General features: G+C 41.2%; 1 protein-coding gene across 1 annotated transcript in view; it reads right to left on the bottom strand.

The window, feature by feature from the left end:
- Positions 1-20917: 20917 nt before the first annotated feature.
- Positions 20918-23208, bottom strand: part of mrpl1 (mitochondrial ribosomal protein L1) — a 29123-nt gene continuing 26832 nt past the window's right edge. Inside the window, exon 9 of the mRNA XM_015364710.2 lies at positions 20918-21102. Within this exon, the coding sequence (XP_015220196.1) occupies positions 20999-21102 (104 nt within the window). The 3' untranslated portion in view covers positions 20918-20998. The remainder of the gene's footprint in view (positions 21103-23208) is intronic.

The raw sequence follows: 23208 nt of genomic DNA, 5'->3' as shown, positions 1-23208 counted from the left end.
CTCTTTTAAAAGTTGCATCCAAGTAAAGCATCTTGACTAGAGTACCGAAAAACATATACATTTATGCTTAGAGTTTGTGAGCCAAGGTGCAATGAAACAGTTAATAAGCCTTAAATATCAAGTTGCTTACCTGTAAGTGTATGTGCTATTTGAAAATGCTTTCTCAAAGGCGATGCTTTAGTGCTGGAATGATCTGTCGTAAGTTTTCACTAATTAGTGACAAATCCAGGAACCTGGAACTAGGAAATCCAGTCCTTTCCTAGTTCCTAGTTTCCTTACTGTCCTTGGTCAGTAAGATAAAGGGCATGTATTTGGTAAGCTGGCTGTACACCCAGAACATGAAAAGAACTAACTGTTGTCCAGTCTGCAACTTACAGTAGATATAATTAATTGGCATGTGTTGCTGTCTTATCATTTGTTTAGAATGTGTCATAGTAACTCTTTTTGAAGGACCATCTTCAGCTACTTATTTTTTAAGTCTGGTGGTTGCAAGCCAAATTTCCATATGCATATGAAATAAAGAGACTTCTGCTTCACAGACACCTGAACTTTGTCATTTGTACGACACAACAGTCTGCTAGTTTTTTTTTCCTTTTTCTTCCTGAATGGTGCAGGGTGAGCTGTTGGCAGAGAATGTTTTGGAATTTCACTTCACAAAACTGTATTGTTTTAATGCAGTTTTATCCCGCTCCACCCTTGTGTGCTGAGTGGTGCATTTCAGGTGGTCACTGCAGGGGTGTGTGTAAGATGCAAGCAGTACAGGCTGATGCTCATGGCTGACACTGACCTCCACATTGTGCACTCAGAGTTGTGGACAGCGTCTGTGGTGTTTCTTTATTGCCTTTCCATTTTATTGTTGCTGTCGCATTGAGAGAACTCTTGCAGTGTTTTTAAGTTTCTGGTGTGAGCATACCTCAAAACCTCACTCCCTAGTTTGATGGGAACAAATTACCACACACAAAACACTGAAAATGTTAACCCTAATATGTCTCACATTAAAATATTAAGGTGGATAACTTGTACTTATTGTAATAGTACATATTAATAGATTCCCTTCTGGAAAATCTGATATACATTTTAAACTCTGAACTATGAGAGGGTTTACAGAAATATGTACCATGATGAAACACCTGAAAAGCTTTGAAGTTTTATCACAACAATATAACCTGGAAAAAAGGACTTTTACAGATACCTCCAAATTAGTCACTATGTAAATTAGTTGGGTAAAACAACCAAATACATAGCAAGGCAATAATTTGCTTGATAATTTTATAGCTTTGTACCAGCAATGAAACCAGAAGAAAATAATAATATAAAATCTACATAAAAATATCTTATATGAAAAAAGATTCAGCAGAATATATAAAAATAAAGTGGAGAAAAAAATAATAAACCATTTCTGCAGAACAGTGGAAGATCCTATGCAGGTTTAAACAACATTTTACAAGTTCACAAGTTCTGAGAAATTTCTGCTAGAAAAATTTTACTCGTTTTTTTTAACAGTCCTAAAATTTAAGCAAAGCAAAAAGGTAATAGTTCACGATGTTGAAGGTTATGTGGAAAACAGGTACCAATTCATTTACACATATTCTAATCATGTCAAAAAATACAACAATATTGGAAATTCATACATTTTGCCCTTAATATAGTAACTCTAGACATACTGTTTGAAATCATGTATTTGGTTAACGTTATTTTTCACTACATGAAACTAAAGGATATATATATACTGTAAGATGACTAGGGGAAGGGTCATTCATAACAGCTATTTTCAGAATGACCTACTTAATATACTCGATATAGACCTGTAGCGGCAATGCTTGTTAATAAGACAGAATTAAGTGTTGCTGTGCTTTCCTAAATGAGGCCCCATCTCTATTCATGCAGGCTGATTTAAAGATGTTTTCTTTTGGTAAGGGTCAGCTCCCAAATGGGGATGCACTTAGCTAAGCCTGGCTATCATGATCAATGGTCATCCATTGGCTCCTATCTGTCTAGGGAGTGCCAGATGGACATCTGGACTGCATTCCTAAGTGTCAGGAGTAAGTGACTCATATCTCACCTTGATCAACCAATCAGGGACTGGTAGGGCCGAATAACCCATGTGGGCCTCTGATGCCCATGAAACTTTCAGCCAATGAACGATCTGGAGTTCCTCCAGGTAAAAACAGGCAACACAGAGCTCCCAGAAGAAGAATCTCAAAGGAGAATTCCAGGAGAAGGAGAATCTCTGAGGAGAATTTTCTAAAGAATTCCAGGCCAGGACAGCCCAGGAGCAGAAAGGCTCCCAAGGGCAGGACATTCTCGCAGCGCGCCTCCTGACCATCCTGAGACTCATCCCGGACAACCATGTAATGGCCAGTGTGTCCGAGTGCCAGAACTTTCCTTTGTTCTAAGAGTCTAGAGCGGAGGTTGCCAGAGAGTAACCAGAGGATCCACTCGAGGTTAGCACCAGCAGCAGGCCTCGTGAACAGGTCAGAACTGTGGACAGCTGAATCAGTATTCAGAACTAGCTTCATCAGGAACGAACTGGTCCTCTTCCTGACCTGCTGGGACCCACAGTCATCTTTTCTCCTGAGCACAACTTTGCTAGTTAAAGCCAACACTAACTTCAGAGAGCATCAGCAGTGCACCGTCGCAAGCGCAACAGCACAGCTTGGCACCTAGCCAGAGAGCCCGGATTGGACAGCAACAAGCCTGCAACTGTTTCTTTGTGCCTGCAGGAGATCTGAATCTGCAGGAGATTGGATGAGTATTCAACTTCACTGCATTACAGCTCGAGAATTCAATTGTTAACCCAGTTGATATCAATTTAATTCCTAAGAGTTATATACTTGTTTTGAGTATCTAAAGTAGAAGTTGTAACCAAGTTCAATTACGATTCGGTCTAAATGAATGATATACCGAATGTATGTCCTCTTGATATGTGTAACTCTTGAAATGTAACTGATTGAATATATACCTTTTGTATTCTGATAACCCTCTCGATAAGATCTGTTAGGTTTTCATGCATATTTTATGTATTAATAAATGTATTCTTGTGTATTAGTACCTGTGTGTGTGCGTTGTTTGAGTTACCGCATGGTATTCTAAAGCCATTAAAAGAATCATTTTGTGATTAACTGCTACAATTAATAATTGTCCCAGTAAATGCCCAAACCCCTACAGAACTGGTGCCTCATGAGAGCACACTACAGACCTAAGCAAAATGGCTGCCAAGAACAATCAGCTGATCCACATATGGAAAGGGTCTACCCTGAGAAACAATGAGACACAGCTGAGCCTCATTAGGAACCGAAATATAAGTCCCCCGGCAGTGAACAGGGTGGAAGCTGATAAGGTGAATGCAGTTTGGAGGAAAGAGGAAAGAGGAAAGAGGAAAGAGGAAAGAGGAAAGAGGAAAGAGGAAAGAGGAAAGAGGAAAGAGGAGTGTGTTAAAGATCGGAATAAAGAATAACAGACTACTGAAAGGAGATATGGTTTATGGTTTTCGGATTGCGGATTGTGGATAGGATACATCGCGGATTAGTGTTATTACGGATTTTTGGAACTCGGTATCGGTTCAGGATTAAGAGAACGAATTACGGACTGGATTTGGAAGATATTTGGATGGAAGAAACGCCACGGAAAATAAGAATGTGTTATGTGAGTATTTCCCTCATTTACATAAACTTTCCCCCGGAGACACCACAATACTAGGAATTTGCTTAACTGCCATGAAGAAAACTATCACAAGAAAAAAGGTTTAATTTTTTTTAAGAACCTCCAACACAGGAACAGTGGATCAATGTTGTGACGGAAATTTATTTAATGGAAAAGATCAAGCAGAATTGTTAAGAAAATACTGGCAAGCCTGGATTGGATTTGTGTCCCCATTAAGACCTGATTTTCTTCCGTGAAAGAAGATTTTGTCTAGATTTTTGGTTATTTGAAGTGTTTTTGCTGATTATATTTCATCCATATCATGCTGCAGCCCACTAAAGCTAACGAGGTGTGAGCCTGGTCAGTACCTGAATGAGAGACATCCTGGGAAAAACAAAGGTTCCTGCTGGAAGAGGTGTTAGTAGGGCCATTAGGGGGTTCTCATCCTGTGGTCTGTGTGGCTCGTATTGCCCCAGTAGTGTGATGGGGACGCTATACTGTAAAAAAGGCACCTCCCTTCAGATGAGACATAAAACTGAGGTCCTGATTCTATGTGGTCATTAAAAATCCTATGGTGTTTCTCTAAAAGAGTAGGGGTGTTACCCCGGCTTCCTAGTTAAATTTCACATTGACTAATCATGGCTTCTTAATAATCCCCATCTATGAAGCCATCTATAAATTGGCTTCATCACTCTATTCTTCCCACTGATAGCTGATGTGTGGTGAGCATACTGGTGCACTATGGCTGCCACATTGAAGGTGGTGGAGTCCCCATATATTTTTATTATTTATTTTTATATGTAACCTCCCCTCTATGCTGTTACAAGGTTAATAGCTAATTACATTAAAAATATAATCTAATAAAAAATGATGAAAGCAATACATTATTTTACTTTGTTTTGCTATTTAAAAGTGTTTCCAAAATGAAGGAAACTAAATAAATTGATGCAGACATTTACAAGACAGTGGAATACTACTATATATCACTATAAACTATCAAAATATATTCTGATCCATAAATGAATATCATTAATGACATTCAGAAACTTTTCAGCTACCTAAAGTTCTTACATGATTCCATACTAACATCCTCTACTAAGTTGATTTAAAAAAAGAACTACAACTTTTTTACTGCACTTATTCATAGAAAATGCTAAATAGCTTTTTATAAAGTATATAAACTTAGTATAGTAGGAACAAGCATGTAATTTTTTTCTGAAATAACCACAGTAAGTGACCGAGTTAAAGACTTTGATGCAGAAAATGTTTATGAAGAGGGTGGAATACTGTTATGCACTTTATTTTTTGTTCTTAAATACTACTACCAGCTACTGTGTGTACAATAGGTATAATATATTTATAGTCATACATTAATATCATTTATGACATTCAGAGGCTTTATACCTGCTATTTTCAAAATGTCCCTTTAGTTACATAAAAGGGACATGCACAATAGAGATAAATAAAGGAATCATTTTCACTTACATCTAACAAGTGCCACCCATTGATTGTCTTTCATCAGTGACTCACATACCCTGTTGTGCCGCGGTACTACCTACGCAATAATAAAAATTAAAGTGCGTTCTAAGTGGCTGCATCTATATTTTGTTTCATTTTAAGTTTAGAAACTATTTAGATTATGTATTATTTTACAATGTCTTTGTTTTACAATTTCAGATAGGTTTATTCTACTGCTGGTGCATATTCAGCAGACATATAACCTTTAACTTCTAGATCCTGTGATGCTTGTTTTGCTGCTGCAGTCAAGATTCATAAACAGCAGCCTATATACTTTTAACTGTTAGATTATTTGTGTGTGCTGATAATTCCAGTCTTTCTTTGTAATATTTCACAATGTGTTTGTACATAGCATGTTTGTACATAGCAGTAAAATATAATTAAATGTGTGTAAAACAGAAATCCAGGTTTACAAGGTGTAGTGGCATGGCATATTATCTTTTTAAATGAATAGGAGTGCAGCAAAAACCCATATGTGTTTTGTCTATGTTGTCTCTGAGAAGAAGCATCTTCCAATTCTGTAACACAGACAAGGATATTGTAAAGTTGTGTTCATGCTGAAATGACATATGATGCGTCTCATTCTGGTACCCAAAATAATACATCAGAGGTTGCTGTCCATCATTCAGTTCATGAACCACCGGGGAACCTGCAGTGTGGATAAAAACACTACATCATAACCAATGACAAAGTATGTTGTCCCTGTTTAAAAGAAAGTACAAAAATATTTTAATTTTGTGCATTGGCTTGCTCTTCTTTTCATTTAACCTGGCAGTCTAACTTACCAACCACTTGAGCAAGCATTTCGTGTCAGGAACTTAAATCTGTTGAAGACATCAGGCCAGAGAGTGAGCCAGTAAAGAAAATAATTCTACCCAAGATATGTTTTCTGTAACAAAATACAAGAATTTTATAAACCATCTGTTACTTTCATCTAATCAATGAAACATACATGATTAGACTATTTTTGTCAACATTCTGGGCATATTTAGTAAAAAGCTATAGCTGAAACAATCTAAGTTTCAACCACCTGTTGAGTTTAGCAGACCTCTTGTTTTCTTGCAGAACTGTCATGAGCAATAACACATTTAATTCATGATAGCAAATGTATATTTACTTGTCTTTGAGAATGTGACTAACTATAATAGACTGATATATTGACTGTAACATTTGTTATTATATTTTAATTCTGATATTATAATTTTTTGTGATCACTGAGTGAAAATCAATCTATATACTGTATATCTGCTGTGATACAAACGTACTTCACTCTTTTTGGTTTGCTATGCATAAAATAAAAAAAAAACAGCAATACAACAACGACAACATAATCACCAATTTTAATTAATTAATTTATAATAAAAGGAAGTTATAATTGTATATTATTTTATATCTATAATCAGTGTGTAAATTGTGTTTGATTGATTCCTAAGCGGCCGAAACACCCACACATTTTACTGTTCTAGTATGTAATTGCTTCATTAATTTAAAAACACTCACAGCCCTACATAGGGTTTTGTTTTTTCCAATAAGTGGAATCATAAATTTCCACAAGGTTAGAGATTCACCTAGGTCCAATCTCTTCCATTGGTTTATATTATAGTGATAAACATTATAAATTACTTAAAACAAAAATATAACTTTGTCATAGGTGGGAAAAATAATTGTCACTTGTATACCAGGTAACAAAAATGCACCTTTATTATAATTGTATGTTATTTAAAGGTTGAGAGTGATTTGCACTGTTTATACTGAAGAACTTACAACATTTGTATTAGGGAAGGCAACATTCCAAATTACTAGTAATGGAAATGCTTGTATGTCTCACTTGAGTTCTACATCTACCTTACATGTCAAAAAGCTCACTCCTCATAATTTCTATCACTTTATTTCATTCTGTTGATGCATGTTTTTGCACATTACCTGTTACCTTTTTGTTGTTTTGCACATTGCCTGTTGTCTCTGTCTTTCTTTTATTATACAATTGTATTGTTGTTTTTTTTGTACTTCGTATCATCTGAGAGCTAGCTAAATAGCATTTCGTTATACCATATACCTGTATATGTGTATAATGACAAACTTGAACTTGAGTTGTGAATGCTTTAGTCTAGCAACCATTGTTTGTCTGGCTCTGAACAGGGTTTGTGAGGTACCTTTCAGTTGCAGAGGTTGAAACCATTTTGTGTTAGATAAATAATAATGACTCACACTGGTGATAATTTTAAGGTCCATAAAGGGGACCATTGTACAAAGTTGTGCATTTTGTTATGAGAAGCCCATTAACCATAAAATGACATGCTGGCTTTTATGAGTTTCATAAAAATCCCAACGAGGTATCCTCTTAATAAACCATCACTTCACTTTATGCTCCGTCAGTGACATGTGTTTCCTTTTAAACTGTTACATTTCCTTATGTTCTTTAATGACCCTTCAATTGAGAATGTCTCTTGATAGAAGCAATTAGTAAGGACAATGATTGTTTTAATTCTTTTTAATCTGACAAGCTAGTGATAAGTCTATAACACTTGCAGGTCACACATTATTGTAGTACTCAATGCCTAAACAGAGAAAAAATCTGTACACAGCTGAAAATTGTGAAAAGAAGGAACTACTTTTGCTCCGTGCATGACTGTACGTCCTTGCAATTGTAAAGGGTGCTTGGATCCTTTTTCCCCTGCCACAGATCCTTTTAATCTCCCAGAATCATCAATTGATCCACAGACCTTTTATTTACAATCTTCTCCTCACATAAATGTATCCCTGTAACACAGCAATTCCTGTGACTGTCCACACAATGCACAGAACACATGATACAACTTACTCATAGAGCAGTTCAAGGACCCCAGTTACAGAGACCCAATGTCACAGAGAAAAACTCCAGCATCATTATTCTCTGGAACCAGCCAGTAATGTGAACACTTGCACTAGACCTGGTCAGGATTCTGTCTGCTGAATTTTGGACATACTGCAGTTTGTTCAGAGTAGATTTAGATACCCCAGTGCGTAGAGCATTACAGTAGTCAATTCGAGAGAATACAAATCTGTTGATCAGCTTTTCAGCCACAGTTAATGATAGCATAGGGCCTAGTCTTGCGATATTTATAAGGTGAAAAAAAGATGTTTTGACAGTATGCTGCTGTAGATTAAACCGACCCAGGGACGCCAAATAATGTAGGGAAAACCGGTTCAGGGACGCCAAATATGTAATCATAGTGGCTCTCTGAAGGCACCAGTTCTGTAGGGTTTGGGCATTTACTGAGACAATTATTAATTGTAGCAGTAAATCACAAAGTTGATTCTTTTGGTGGCTTTAGAATCCAACCATGCGACATAACTCAAACAACTCGCACACACAGGTACTAATACACGAGGATACATTTATTAATACATAGAATATGCATGTAAACCTAACAGATCTTATCGAGAGGGTTATCAGAATACAAAAGGTATATATTCAATCAATTACAAAGAGTTATACATATCAAGAGGACATACGTTCAGTATATCATTCATTAAGACCGTATCGTAAATGAACTTGGTTACAACTTCTACATTAGATACTCAAAACAAGTACATAACTCTTAGGAATTAAATTGATATCAACTGGTTTGGATAACAATTGAATTCTCGAGCTGTAATGCAGTGAAGTTGAATACTCATCCAATCTCTGGGGATTCAGATCTCCTGCGGGCACAAAGAAACAGTTGCAGGCTGTTGCTCTCCAATCCGCGCACTCTGGCTCCGTGCCAGGCTGTGCTGTGCGGCTTGCGATGGTGCGCTGCTGATGCTCACTGTCCGGCTAGTTGGTGTTGGCTTTAACTAGCAAAGTTTGTGCACAGGAGAAAAGATGACTGTGGGTCCCAGCAAGTCAGGAAGAGGACCGGTTCGTTCCTGATGAAGAGCTAGTTCTGAATAGTGATTCAGCTTTCCACAGTTCCGACCTGTTCACGAGGCCTGCTGCTGGTTACTCTCTGGCAACCTCCACTCTAGACTCTTAGAACAAAGGAAAGTTCTGGCACTCGGACACACTGGCCGTTCCGTGGTTGTCCGGGCTGAGTCTCAGGATGGTCAGGAGGCGCGCTGCGAGAATGTCCTGCCCTTGGGAGCCTTCTGCTCCTGGGCCGTCCTGCCCAGGAATTCTCCTTTGAATTCCCTTTAGAATTGTTGAAACTGAATCTGAATCTTGTCTGAATCTGAATCTCTCAGGCTCTCTGTGTTGCCTGTTTTTACCTGGAGGAACTTCAGCTCATTGATTGGCTGAAAGTTCCATGGGCATCAGAGTCCCACGTGGGTTACTCGGCCCTACCAGTCCCTGATTGGCTGATCAAGGTGAGATATGAGTCGCTTACTCCTGACACTTAGTAATGCAGTCCAGATGTCCAACTGGCACTCCCTAGACAGATAGGCGCCAATGGATGACCATTGAACATGATAGCCAGGCTTAGCTAAGTGCATCCCCCTTTGGGAGCTGTCCTTATCAAAAGAAAACATCTTGCATGAATGGTTTCTCTGTGGCTGCACCACAGAGATGAACAGAGAAATTGGGCCTCATTTGGGAAGCTCAGAAACACTTAATTCTGCATTATTATTAAGCCTCGCCGCTACATATCCCCCCTTTTTGAAGGTCACGAGGTCCTGAGGCATTGTTGCCTTCAAAACAAAACAGAGTTAAGTGATGTCCCTTGCCATTAGAACATTAATCTTAAATGTCTACATTACTCCTCGAGAATTCATACCGGAACCAGCATTGGATAAAAACAGGATGAATAACATCTGGAGTATGTATAAACACGGTAGGAGACATTATCTAAGTCTAGGAGTACACATCAGGAAGTTCACTGTCAATATCTGATACCTCTGTAGTAGATATTTGGGGAGAAGTCACTTCCTTTCTTTTGACATGCTACCTTTGACTCATTCGTGCTACCCGGAGTACATCTTGATGCGAGAGTACAGCATTCAGAGTACACTGTCAGTCATGATCCAGCTACCCGGCAGCTGTGTTACAATAACACCAGTTCCTGTTCCCAGCCCCCGATAAACCACAACACCTGTGTTGGGTATCTGCTAGGGTGGTTTGGAGGTTTGTTCCATTAAAGCAAACTAACTACCTCTACCTCTTCAGGGCTTACTGTTTCATGGATTTCTATCCAATTCCTTAGTGTGGCACCTGAAGGCATCCATGACCTCAAGTTTGGTCTTATATTGTCTGGTTCCAGACCATACAGTGTTAAGTTCAAGCTGTACTATGGCCTCCTCGGGAACTTACAGGAAAACTGTTTTGATTAAGTAGCTGCATTGTGGTAGCTGTATCATACCTGTCACAAGTCACAGTGTCTGTTAAATGTGGTGTGCTGACCAGCCATTTACTTCCCACCTGCTCTTCATGGGGTTCATTAACCTCCCTCTGCTCGTTAGTAGCTTTACACCCTTCATTGGTGAATCGTTTAGACACAGCCAATGGATAGCTTTGGTAGCCATACCCATCTCAAGATTAGGAACCGAATTCAATCTTGGTTTGCCTTCTCGGTGAGCTATGAACGATGAGGTTAATGTCACATGCTCCTCTAGTGAGAAGAGTGGAATCAAGTGGGTTGGGAATTTGTGCCGTGGTTAGACTGGCTACAGTGGCACTAAACTCCCTTAACAGGTCTTGTGTCAACATTCTGGCCTGTTGCACACAAGCATAAACCCACTGTATAACACCAACAATCATGTCCACTGGTTGGGGAATAAGGTTTAACCCTGTTGCATAGGAAGTTGCCTTTAGGGTTTTCCCTAAGCTTTCCAACTTTTGCTGCTGTTGATACAATCTGTCACTACCCTCTGGCATCTCTGACCCCTGCCTTCTTGGGGCAGTCAGGGTGAGAGTGCCAGTAGCGCACAAACCTACCAGAAATAGCAAATGCACAACAGCGGCGGCAGAAATCAGTCCTCCCAAAAGTCTTTTCGGGTGGCTGATCCCAGTCATCTCCTTCTGAGTGACTGTTGCCTTTCTAAGCTGGTGCAGCGTGTACATGGTGTCTTTCTCAGTATGCTCTGTGGCATCTTGGGCACCAACATCCTGGAAATCTGGGGAGATCTGACGCAGCGGCTGATGCTGCACCTCCGTTTCCAGGGCATCTGCTTTTTCGATTTGTTCATGCCTGTGCTCTAGGAACCCTGCAGGGAGTGGTGCAGCGGTGGAGCATGCCTGACCCTCGGCTGAGTGGTCATCTGGAGCACCTGAGTGATCTGGGATTGTTACCCCATTCTCACTGTTGAGGTCCACCCTGCACACTTCCTGATTGAGGAATCCCTCTATCGGCATGTTTACAATCGTTTGCTGGGGGTAGCTGTAGGACACCTGCTCGCTCCCCCCTTCCCTCGCTAGGGGTTCAGGGAGTTGCCCCAGCAGTGGGATAGCTAGTTCACTGTCTTTGAACTTACTATCACTCACCAGGCCCATGTCAGTGCAGGCGGGGATTCTGACACCCCTCTTTGCGATGTCCTGCACTGGCAGGCGGGTGGCTTGACCATCCAGCTCCAGTCTGGGTGAACCACTGTTGGTCAGACTCAGACTGACAGACTGAGCTGGTGGCTGTAAGAAAACCGGCTCGGCTTTCATTCCCTGTCCCTTCTGGGGGACTGGGTGTGTTGGCAACCCTGCCGTTGAGGCAGGAACAATCAGGTCAGTCTCACTCACTACTGGTAGTTGTGAGAAATAATGTTACCTGACTGCAGGTTCCCTGGGTCACAGCAGAGGGAATCGGCATCTGGGATCAGGTGTGTCCACAGCACAGTAGTCTCAGCGTCCAGCTGGACCTCCTGTCTAACCTGTGAATGTTGCACCAGGGGCACTTGGCGGTGGCCCTGTGACAGCTGCTCAAGCAGATCCTCACTAATAGAGGACATGTCAGGGCTAAGGGTGAGGGCTACATCACCAACCTGCTCTCCTGCCATCTGGATCCCTTCCACCACCGCAGGGTGGTGGTCCTGACCCCTCTTGGGTGCCAGGGTGCACAGGGAAAGCTCTTTTTCATCGCCAGGTGGGGAGATCTGCTCCTCTTTAGGGACGTAAAAGGTGTGTGCTTTACCTGGTGGATCAGGCGGCTGCTTGGAGCACCGCTCCTGTGGCATGGAGGCTGTTGGGACCTCAGCCGGGACACGACTTCCCTGTATATCCGGGGAACAAGGAAATATTTTTATTTCTTGTCCAGAGGGAACAGAAGGAATCTCCGCATAGGCTTCTGTGTTCGGTGGGCACTGTGTGAGCACAGTCTGCCTCTTGGCCCCCCTTTCCTTCTGTACAGAAGGCTAAGGAGGCTTGACCTGTTTCCACACCATGCCTTTCTGGTGATCCACCAAAGGTTCCTCTCTGATTCGCATGCCCTTTTCTTTTTCTACCCGTTTGAGCTTGCCGTGTGACATCAAACACCTTTCAACCTCAGTGTCAATCAGTGTCTCACTGGGTAAGACATCTCCCATGGCAGCCTTGAGGTAAAAGCTTCTTGCTTTTCCTCTGCGTTTTACTGCCTGCTCTGTGACTTCAGGGGTGGAATCAGCACTTACTTGGGAGTGGCTGACCTTATCCAGGCAGGAACCCTTCCGCTCAATCAGATAGACTGAGGGAGGGAGAGGGGGCGGGTCTCCGCCTCCTCCAGTGGAGAGTATCAGCTCATTCACGCTTCCGGCAGCCTTGGGGAGCGGTTGTCCCTGTACTAATAAAGCTTGTTCAAGCCTGGCCAGGCGGGCGGCTACTGAATCCTTTTGTTCAGCTTTTTCTAGCCCTTTCCCTCCCCTGGTGTTCTCATGGCACTTAGGACGCTGGGTGCGGTCCTGTGTGAGTGCTTTGGAATGGGGCTTAGCCAGCTCAGGAGCCTGTGCTCCTTCGAGCAGGGGGGAATTAACCCTCCTGGCTCTGACGGCGAACACAGTCGCTTTAACAGCTTTTTGCTCAGAGCGACTTTGGACATCATACTCCCAGGCTTTCTGCACGAATCTCTTAATATCAGTCATTTTCATGGTCTGTGCATCTGTATGCATTAAGATCATCTTTCTGACTGATGGGTGGAGATTCGCAATGAATAAACCCTTGAAATGTGTGTTCTCTTCGCAACCCTCATCATTTCGCCCTGCAAAATAAGTTCGTCTAAGTCTCTTGTAATATTCGCGAGGGGACTCTGCTCTCTCGTGCTTAATGTTAAGGGCAGCTACTATCGCGGCAGTCGGGTCAATAAACGCACTGTATTCTTCGATAAGTGCTTGACATAGCTGCTCAAAGTCATTACAGACTTCTTTCATCTGCCTAGCCATCCACTCATGTACAGCTCTGCTGGTAGTTTTTCTAACCAGAAACACTTTCTCCTGTTCTGTGGCGTTTGGCAGGTACTGCAGGTTATACCTGAGGTCTTGAATATAACTCTCGATATTATTCTCTGACACCGCGGGGTCAAATCTCTCTATGTCCTTCGCTAGCTCTCTCAGAGAATGGAGATTTATTCTCCTAGCTTCTCCGCTGACGGAGATATGGAAGAGATCGTGGTCAGACCTGTCGCTGCTAGAGAGAGTGCTTAATAGCTACTCGAATTCAGTCCTTTTAGCAACCATCGTTAAACTTAAAGAGTATTACTTTTAAGTACGAAATCACAGTTTTACCACAGAAAACCACAAGATCAAGTATGCAATCAACCCGGTAGATCGCAAAAGATCACAAAACAATCAAACACTGCTTAAAGACCAAGGGGAACTTTTTTCCTTTTGGGTTTCAGCACACTGTATTGTTGTGTATAAAACCCGCGGCGTTTTATATTGAATTATTCCGCTTGGTTGACTCATTTCAGTCTTGCCACGCCCGTACCAGGGACGCCAGATAATGTAGATTAAACCGACCCAGGGACGCCAAATAATGTAGGGAAAACCGGTTCAGGGACGCCAAATATGTAATCATAGTGGCTCTCTGAAGGCACCAGTTCTGTAGGGTTTGGGCATTTACTGAGACAATTATTAATTGTAGCAGTAAATCACAAAGTTGATTCTTTTGGTGGCTTTAGAATCCAACCATGCGACATAACTCAAACAACTCGCACACACAGGTACTAATACACGAGGATACATTTATTAATACATAGAATATGCATGTAAACCTAACAGATCTTATCGAGAGGGTTATCAGAATACAAAAGGTATATATTCAATCAATTACAAAGAGTTACACATATCAAGAGGACATAAGTTCAGTATATCATTCATTAAGACCGTTTTGTAAATGAACTTGGTTACAACTTCTACATTAGATACTCAAAACAAGTACATAACTTTTAGGAATTAAATTGATATTAACTGGTTTGGATAACAATTGAATTCTCGAGCTGTAATGCAGTGAAGTTGAATACTCATCCAATCTCTGGGGATTCAGATCTCCTGCGGGCACAAAGAAACAGTTGCAGGCTGTTGCTCTCCAATCCGCGCTCTCTGGCTCCGTGCCAGGCTGTGCTGTGCGGCTTGCGATGGTGCGCTGCTGATGCTCACTGTCCGGCTAGTTGGTGTTGGCTTTAACTAGCAAAGTTTGTGCACAGGAGAAAAGATGACTGTGGGTCCCAGCAAGTCAGGAAGAGGACCGGTTTGTTCCTGATGAAGAGCTAGTTCTGAATAGTGATTCAGCTTTCCACAGTTCCGACCTGTTCACGAGTCCTGCTGCTGGTTACTCTCTGGCAACCTCCACTCTAGACTTTTAGAACAAAGGAAAGTTCTGGCACTCGGACATACTGGCCGTTCCGTGATTGTCTGGGCTGAGTCTCAGGATGGTCAGGAGGCGCGCTGCGAGAATGTCCTGCCCTTGGGAGCCTTCTGCTCCTGGGCCGTCCTGCCCAGGAATTCTCCTTTGAATTCCCTTTAGAATTGTTGAATCTGTATCTGAATCTTGTCTGAATCTGAATCTCTCAGGCTCTCTGTGTTGCCTGTTTTTACCTGGAGGAACTTCAGCTCATTGATTGGCTGAAAGTTCCATGGGCATCAGAGTCCCACGTGGGTTACTCGGCCCTACCAGTCCCTGATTGGCTGATCAAGGTGAGATATGAGTCGCTTACTCCTGACACTTAGTAATGCAGTCCAGATGTCCAACTGGCACTCCCTAGACAGATAGGCGCCAATGGATGACCATTGATCATGATAGCCAGCCTTAGCTAAGTGCATCCCCATTTGGGAGCTGTCCTTATCAAAAGAAAACATCTTGCATCTTGTGGCTGCACCACAGAGATGAACAGAAAAATGGGGCCTCATTTGGGAAGCTCAGAAACACTTAATTCTGCATTATTATTAAGCCTCGCCGCTACACTGCACATGTGGGTCAAATGTTAAGCCAGAATCGAATATAACCCCAAGGTTTTTCAATTTCGATTGAAGCTCAAGTACAGAGCCATCTACAGATAGGGTTACAGGACTAGCTTTACGAAGTTGATGGGGGGTACCAATAAGCATGACTTCAGTCTTGTCGCAGTTAAGATGAAGGAAGTTTTGAGTAATCCAAATTTTTATGAGATCCAATTAGATAGAATAGAGACAGCCACATCAGTGTCAGGTTTGCTATGGATGTATATTTGAGTATTGTCAGTGTAAAAATGAAAGCTGAGGCCATGTGATCTTAAAAGCTGACCAAGAGGGAACATGTAAATGCTGAAGAGCAAGGGGCCCAGTATTGAGCCCTGAGGGACACCAGACTTAACAAGACCAATTTCAGACCTGTACCCATTAAGAGAGACAAAGTGACAGCGATCAGTGAGGTAAGATTTGAACCATTTGAGGGCAGTGTCAGAAACTCCAAACACAGTCTCAAGACAAGAAAGTAAGATGTTATGGTCAACAGTGTCAGAAGCAGCACTGAGATCAAGAAGGATGAGTACAGAAAGAGAACCAGAATCAGAAGCTATTAGAAGATCGTTGGTGACTTTGACTAAGGCAGTTCCTGTGCTGTGAAGTTGACGGAAGGCAGATTGGAGGTGTTCAAAAAGGTTTTTTGTCATGAGGTGGTTATGTAACTGAAGTGTGGCAGCACGTTCTAGAATTTTAGGAAGAAAGGGTAAGTTGGAGATGGGGCGAAAATTGTTAAGATTGTTGAGAGCCATGTTAGGCTTTTTTGGCACAGGGGTAATGGCAGCAGTTTTGAGGACCGTTGGTAAAACGCCAGTGCTCATGGATTCATGTAAAATATTGAGGAAAATGGGACAGAGAGAAGAGAAACAGGACTGGAATAAAGTGGTGGGAATGGGATCTAAAATAGATGTGGTGGGTTTCATGCGTGTAACTAGTTTGTTGAGAGATGCTGAGTCAAGAAGAGAGAAGCTGGAGAGAAGGGAACCAGAGAAGTTGGATGAGGAGGGAGGAGGTATGGAAATGCGTAGTGGAGAGAATGTAATGCCGGATGTTGTCAATCTTAGAACTAAAGAAATCTAAGAATGTGTTGCAAAGTTGTTATGAGGCAGGTAATGTGGTAGGGCAGTTTGGCTTGTGCAGTCTGTTGATGGTGAAGAAAAGATGTCTGGGGTTGTTTTGGTGATTGGTGGTTGTTTTGGTGATGTGAGAGAAGTAGGTGGATCTAGCAGACTCTATATTAACCTTATAATCAGATAAGTAATCTCTCCAAGCCTGATAATGTACATTTATAATAATAATAATAATAATTGCTTACACTTATATAGCGCTTTTCTGGACACTCCACTCAAAGCGCTTTACAGGTAATGGGGACTCCCCTCCACCACCACCAATGTGCAGCATCCACCTGGATGATGCGACGGCAGCCATAGTGCGCCAGAACGCTCACCACACATCAGCTATCAGTGGGGAGGAGAGCAGAGTAATGTAGCCAATTCATAGAGGGGGATTATTAGGAGGCCATGATTAGTAAGGGCCAATTGGAAATTTGGCCAGGACACCGGGGTTACACCCCTACTCTTTTCGAGAAGCGCCCTGGGATTTTTAATGACCACAGAGAGTCAGGACCTCGGTTTTACGTCTCATCCGAAGGACGGCGCCTGTTTACAGTATAGTGTCCCCGTCACTATACTGGGGCATTAGGACCCACATGGACTGCAGGGTGAGCGCCCCCCGCTGGCCCCACTAATACCTCTTCCAGCAGCAACCTTAGTTTTTTTTCCCAGGAGGTCTCCCATCCAGGTACTGACCAGGCTCACACCTGCTTAGCTTCAGTGGGTTTGCCAGTTGTGAGTTGCAGGGTGATATGGCTGCTGGTGATATGGCCATTTAGGCCGGAAAGACGCCACCTACGCTCAAGTTTGCGAGAGGCTGCCTTCATGGATCGCAGATGGTCATTGTACCAGGGGACAGGGCGAGAGAAAGAGATGGTTCAAGATTTTAAAGGAGCAAAGGTGTCAAGGGTAGATAGAAGAGCACTGTCAAGTAACTGTATTTTGTCCTCTAGAGGGTCAGAGGAAGAGAAACAGGATAAGGAGGATAGAACAGAATTTGCAAACCTTGGGTGATCAATTGATCGCAGATTGCGTAAATTTACAGAGCGTGGGGGGGAGGTGTTAGAAACAGGTAATCCAGATCAAAGAGAATGGCTAAGTGGTCAGAGAGGCCTAGATCAAGGGGAGAGCAGTGGGAGATAAAGGAGTCATTTGCAATAATTAGATCTAAGGGGTGTCCTTTGTTATGTGTAGGGGTACAAACAGAGTAAGGTCAAAGCATCCCAAAAGGGAAAGGAAGCTTTTAGCCATACTGGAAGAGCTTGAATCGATTTGTATATTAAAGTCTCCTAGAATAAGGATCCTTTCAAACATAAGGCATAAGAATGAGAGAAAATCAGCAAACTCACCTAAGAAGGCTCCACTGGGTTTGGGTGGTCTATAAACTGTGACAATAATAGTAGATTGGGGGATAGAATCATTTAAAACAAGACACTCAAAAGAAGAGGGAGGAGGTATAGTAATAGGATGTAAATAAGGATAGTAAAAGGTTGTAAATAACAATAATGCCCGCCTCTGCCTGAAAGACACGGAAGCTCAAACAAACCATATCCAGGAGGAACTAGTTGGTTGAACAGGAGTCCATCGTTTTGTTTTTGCCAGGTTTCAGTTAAGCACAGAAGGTCCAGTTTTTTTTCTTTGATGATGTCACATAAGAGAAGAGCCTTGTTGTTTATGGAGCGGGTGTTGAGTAATGCTGATCTGCCCAGTCTCGGGGATTCAGGGGAAAGCGGAGTGCACTCCAGGTGTGGTAGGAAGGAGGAGATTTTTGAGGACAGCGCCGGTGCGATATGGGCTTACAGTCGTGCGCCGAAAGGCAGGGATAGAGACTCTGCTGGCAGACGAACTAAAAAAACGGCGTCCTGTGCTGCGATGGATCTAGCGACTCGGTCGTAAAATTCCAGTAAAACGGCAATAATCGAATGTGTCTTTCACCAGGAAGTAGCTTTGTTTTAGTTGAAGAAGTTTCAGTGAAGTGTATCTCAGAGACATGATCGATGAATCAAGACGGGAAGGAAATCCAGAGAAGGTGGTAGCAAGTGGTGAAGGTCTGACACACACAGTCCCCTTAACGGATGGTGAAACTCCAATACCTAGAATCAACACACAACTCCCTCCTCCCACTATTTACAGCTTGCAGTTCTTAACAGTGCTCCTAGGGGGAGCCCCTTCATAGCAAACACTACAATATTCTTTCCTCTGACTTAAACAGTGTTGACTTGCTTTTTAAGAAAGATGATAAGGTCAGCCCGCGGACCACCTGGCATGTGCTCCCGAACCACTGGTGGTCCGTGGATCACACTTTGAGAACCACTGCTCTAGAGGGTCAGAGGAAGAGAAACAAGATAAGGAGGATAGAACAGAATTTGCAAAGCATTTACTGGTATAACTACCCCTTAGGTATCTCTTAATAATATTCATTATAAAATTCAATAATTAAAAATATTCACAGACCATGAATGTTCGATACTTCTGCTGGGGGAAGTGACCACTTTGATTACTGCACTGAGTAATCTTATTAGATTGAATGCCCCTTACGTGATAAATAATGCCAGGAATATTGCAATCAATTCTGAGTCAATCATTGATTTTTTAGAAGGTTGTACAAGGATCGCCAATTTGGTGATGTTTTTACACTATCAAAAGATGGTGTATTTACGGTGCCTATAGTACCTGTTCATTACATTCTACCAACAAGTGTGAAACTCCTTTGTGTTATGTTTTTGTCATTTGTCATGTCTGACAGAGAGCAGAACTGACTTGAGCTGCCGTGTCCAGAGCAATTATGGTGGTGTGACAATCATTCAAGAAGACTGGAATAACAATCTGGACCAAGATACAGTGGTGTCATTGGCAGACCTTGTAATGTTTGGCAAGTACACCTCTTGCACACTTGTTAATATATTGGGCAGTTGTCAGTAAAGGAGTCTCAGTGCGTGTTTTTGTAAATATCTTCAGTACTCAAACGATGTTGACTTACTATCAGATTAAATTAATAATAAGATTTTTAGACAATTACATTTGCCATATAGATGAAACTGATGTTGAATAATACTCATGTTAAATATTTTATCTGTTAAGTTAGGGTTATTTTTTATCTATGGGTCCTGGAGATAAGATAAAGGAAATCATGAACTCCAATATTTTAAAGGTAATTTTTGCCAGACACATGAATCTTTCAGTGAAGAAGCTCAAGTTTGGCAGAAGAAAGGAAAATAAGCACGATCCAAAGCATATATCCAAATTGATAAATGGTTAACTGCACATAAATGTTCTTGACTGACTAGCTCAATCTTCAGACCTCCAAATGAACATAAATGATTAGAAATTAAGATGGTACTTCATTAATGGAAACCAAAGGGTCTGAAGAACTTAGAGCAATTCTAGGAATGTTGCCTCTGAAGTTCTAGAACTTCATTGTACCCTGCAGGAGACATCTAATCAATGTATTTCTAGTGGTAAGTGAGACTCAGGTTTTCTGTATTTTAAGTATTTCAATTTTTATAATTCATTTGACAAGTATGATTGGTACTATGCAATGATATTGAGATTACTATATAAATTGTTTCTTTGTAAACAAAATCGAAACATAAGCTAATTTGTAAATCTTTCCATTGTTCCTGTTTATATTAATCTATTCATCATTAATTATAAATAAATTTACAGATGTGCATGAAAGTATGCACAACACAAAGATTTAGCTTTGGAGACTTTTTCAGGTGTGAGTGAGAACTGCAGGTCAGCAGGTATATGAATCAAAGGTATGGGGGTAAGGAGAGCAGAGGCAAGATCATGTAGGAATGGTAAGTAAAGAAAGTGTCCAGCCCAAAAATAATAATAAGCATAGCACTTTTATAGCACTTTTCTGGACACCCTGCTCAAAGCACTTTACAGGTAATGGGGACTCTCCTCCACCACCACCAATGCGCAGCATCCACCTCAATCATGGAACCAATGGAAATGTGTGAGACTCTGGGAGAAGTTTGAAAAGCTATAAATCTATAATTGAATGGAGTGTTTTAAAACATACTAGTAGATAATTGTAGTGGTATTGTTTGGCATCTATGTTTTCCAAATAACCAATATCTATGACTATCTCTCTGACCAGTTTATACTTTTAAGGACTTGACTGGACCTTTGTTTGCTGTTACTGCACAAAAGTGCTTGCTGAACTTTAATTATTTTTTTGGTTAATTTAGTGGAATTACAACAACTATTGTTCTTTGTCATTCCTTAGCCAAAATTAATTAATTCATTTGCACACCTTATTTTAAAACATTGTCATGATATCTGAAGAATTTATAATGAATGTACTTTATTGTTTTATCATAGGAAATTTACAAACGACAGTAGTGGAACACATACAACAAGTTCTTTTAAAGCATTTTTTCATTGTCGGTTTTGGGAAGAAATTGTTCAATCTTGATCTGTAAAGCTTCACTAGTTGCACTGCAAATGATAGCTCTTTCAATAAAGGGCCCTGTAAAAACAATAATAGTATTTTGAAGATATTTACAAGATCTCTTCAATCCTAATTCACAGCAAGCAGATAATCCCTTCTGTCAAGAATAACACTGCTAAGATTAAAAATTGTGATTAAAATAAAGGGTTAACAAGACAGATTAATGGGGAAAAAATGAATTCTTGGATCTTCAGGCAATAGAGTATCTAGTTTCACTAAATAAAAAAGAGAAGTAAATGTATTTATAAATTATATTCTTATTTTTGAACTTCATTAAGTCTGTAAATAGAATTGTCATGAGTGAATGATGTAAACAGTTTCTACTTATTGTATATTCTTTTGTGAGACAAATGTACAGAACAAAGCCTGTGTAAAGAAAAAAAACGTTTTAACAAGAATATCGCTCTGAAAATTATTCTGTTCATTTTATTTTAAAAAATCTTTTTAATTGACAGATGTAATCCATTTGTTGTTGTGCACAATAAATTCACATTTTTGCTTCAGGAAAATATTCTTTAGATGTAGTATTTACATTATTAAATGAAGAAAAATATTCCATGCATTTCACCTCCTCCAAAACGGTTACTTATCGTGGAAAGGCTTGTTGCAGACTTATAAAGAAAATAAAATAAATTCTAAATGCATAATCACCATGGCATAAATTCTTACATGAAAAGTTTATATAAATTCTTTTTTAGTTCAAGCAGGTAGCTGCTTCAGCATGCGTAGGCTACAAAGGAACAAGTTAAAGGTTTATTCCATGCTGAAAGAGAAGAAAAGAAAGTTTCGGGTGTGGAGCCTTCTTCGGGTGTGGGAAAGACAGGGAATTCAGCAGAGATTATGTAGCACGGGAGAACAAAAAACGAGAGTATGGAGGAGGTGGGAGTAGGAGGGAGGCAGAATGGGCACTCAGGAGGGGCGAAGTAAAGAGAGGTCGGTCTGAAGTCGAAACCTGCAAATGAATGACACGGCAGTGATGACTTGGATTTCCAGAATCAGGCCCTCAAAATCCACTTTTTCCATCAACAGAGGATACCTCACCCATGTTATCGACAGGGACCTCACCCGAATCATCAACTCGATCAGGAACTCCCGGTTTCACAACCACATTCCTTTGGTGCTTCCCTACCACCCTTACAGTCTTTCTATCCCCAGGACCCTTAATGACAACTTTCCATCTTACAGGATGATCCCTCCATCGGTACCCTCTTTTCTGACCACCCAATCATCTCTTATTGCCAACCACCCAATCTGCGTAACCTTCTTGTTCACAGCTCCCTTGACCACTCTCGGCAATCATCCACACCAGGCACTTTCCCTTGCAACAAAACTCGCTGCATCACCTGCAAATACATATCTAACTCTGAGGGGCTCATTCAAGGCCCCTCAGGACTATTCTGGATCACTCAGATGATATCTTGTACCTCCAGCAACCTTATTTACTGCCTCTCTTGCAGAAAATGCCCAGCTATTTACGTTGAGGAATCAGGAAGGAGACTCTGAAACCACTTCAGAGAACATGTTAGGGTTGTGAAGATCAAAGACTTCTCCAAGCCCATAGTTTCTCATATTACTTACAATGGTCATGATCACTCTGAGCTCTCCATCTGCATTCTCAAAGAAGGGTTTCTTAACTCATATAGCAGAAAGACACCCGAGACCCAAATTATCCTGAAACTTGGTTCACACCTTCCCCCTTCTCTCAATGACAGACTCGTTTTCTACTAATCCTCTTTATTCATTTGCAGGTTTCAACATCACAACTCTCTTTACCTCACACCTCCTAAATGCCCACTCTGCCTCCCCCCTACTCCCGCCTCCTCCACACTCCTTGCTTTTTTTCTCCCATGCTGTATAATCTCTGCTGACTTCCCTGTCTTTCTCACACATGAAGAAGGCTCCACAGCCAAAATGTTGTTGACTTCCCTCTCTTTTCAGCATGGAATAAACCTTTAACTTGTTCCTTTAAAATCTTTTTGCTGTGTATTTAGCAAGAAATTGATCATAAAACTATGAAATTGTTTTATGGGGTGTATTAGAGAGGGGAGGGAAGAGGAATATAGGAGCTTGATTACCAATTTTGTGGAGTGGTGTCATCTTAACCATCTCCATCTTAACACCAGC

This window comes from Lepisosteus oculatus, chromosome 3 (assembly GCF_040954835.1).
Source record: "Lepisosteus oculatus isolate fLepOcu1 chromosome 3, fLepOcu1.hap2, whole genome shotgun sequence".
NCBI classification, from domain to species: Eukaryota; Metazoa; Chordata; class Actinopteri; order Semionotiformes; family Lepisosteidae; genus Lepisosteus; species Lepisosteus oculatus.
This window is presented reverse-complemented; position numbering and strand designations above follow the sequence as displayed.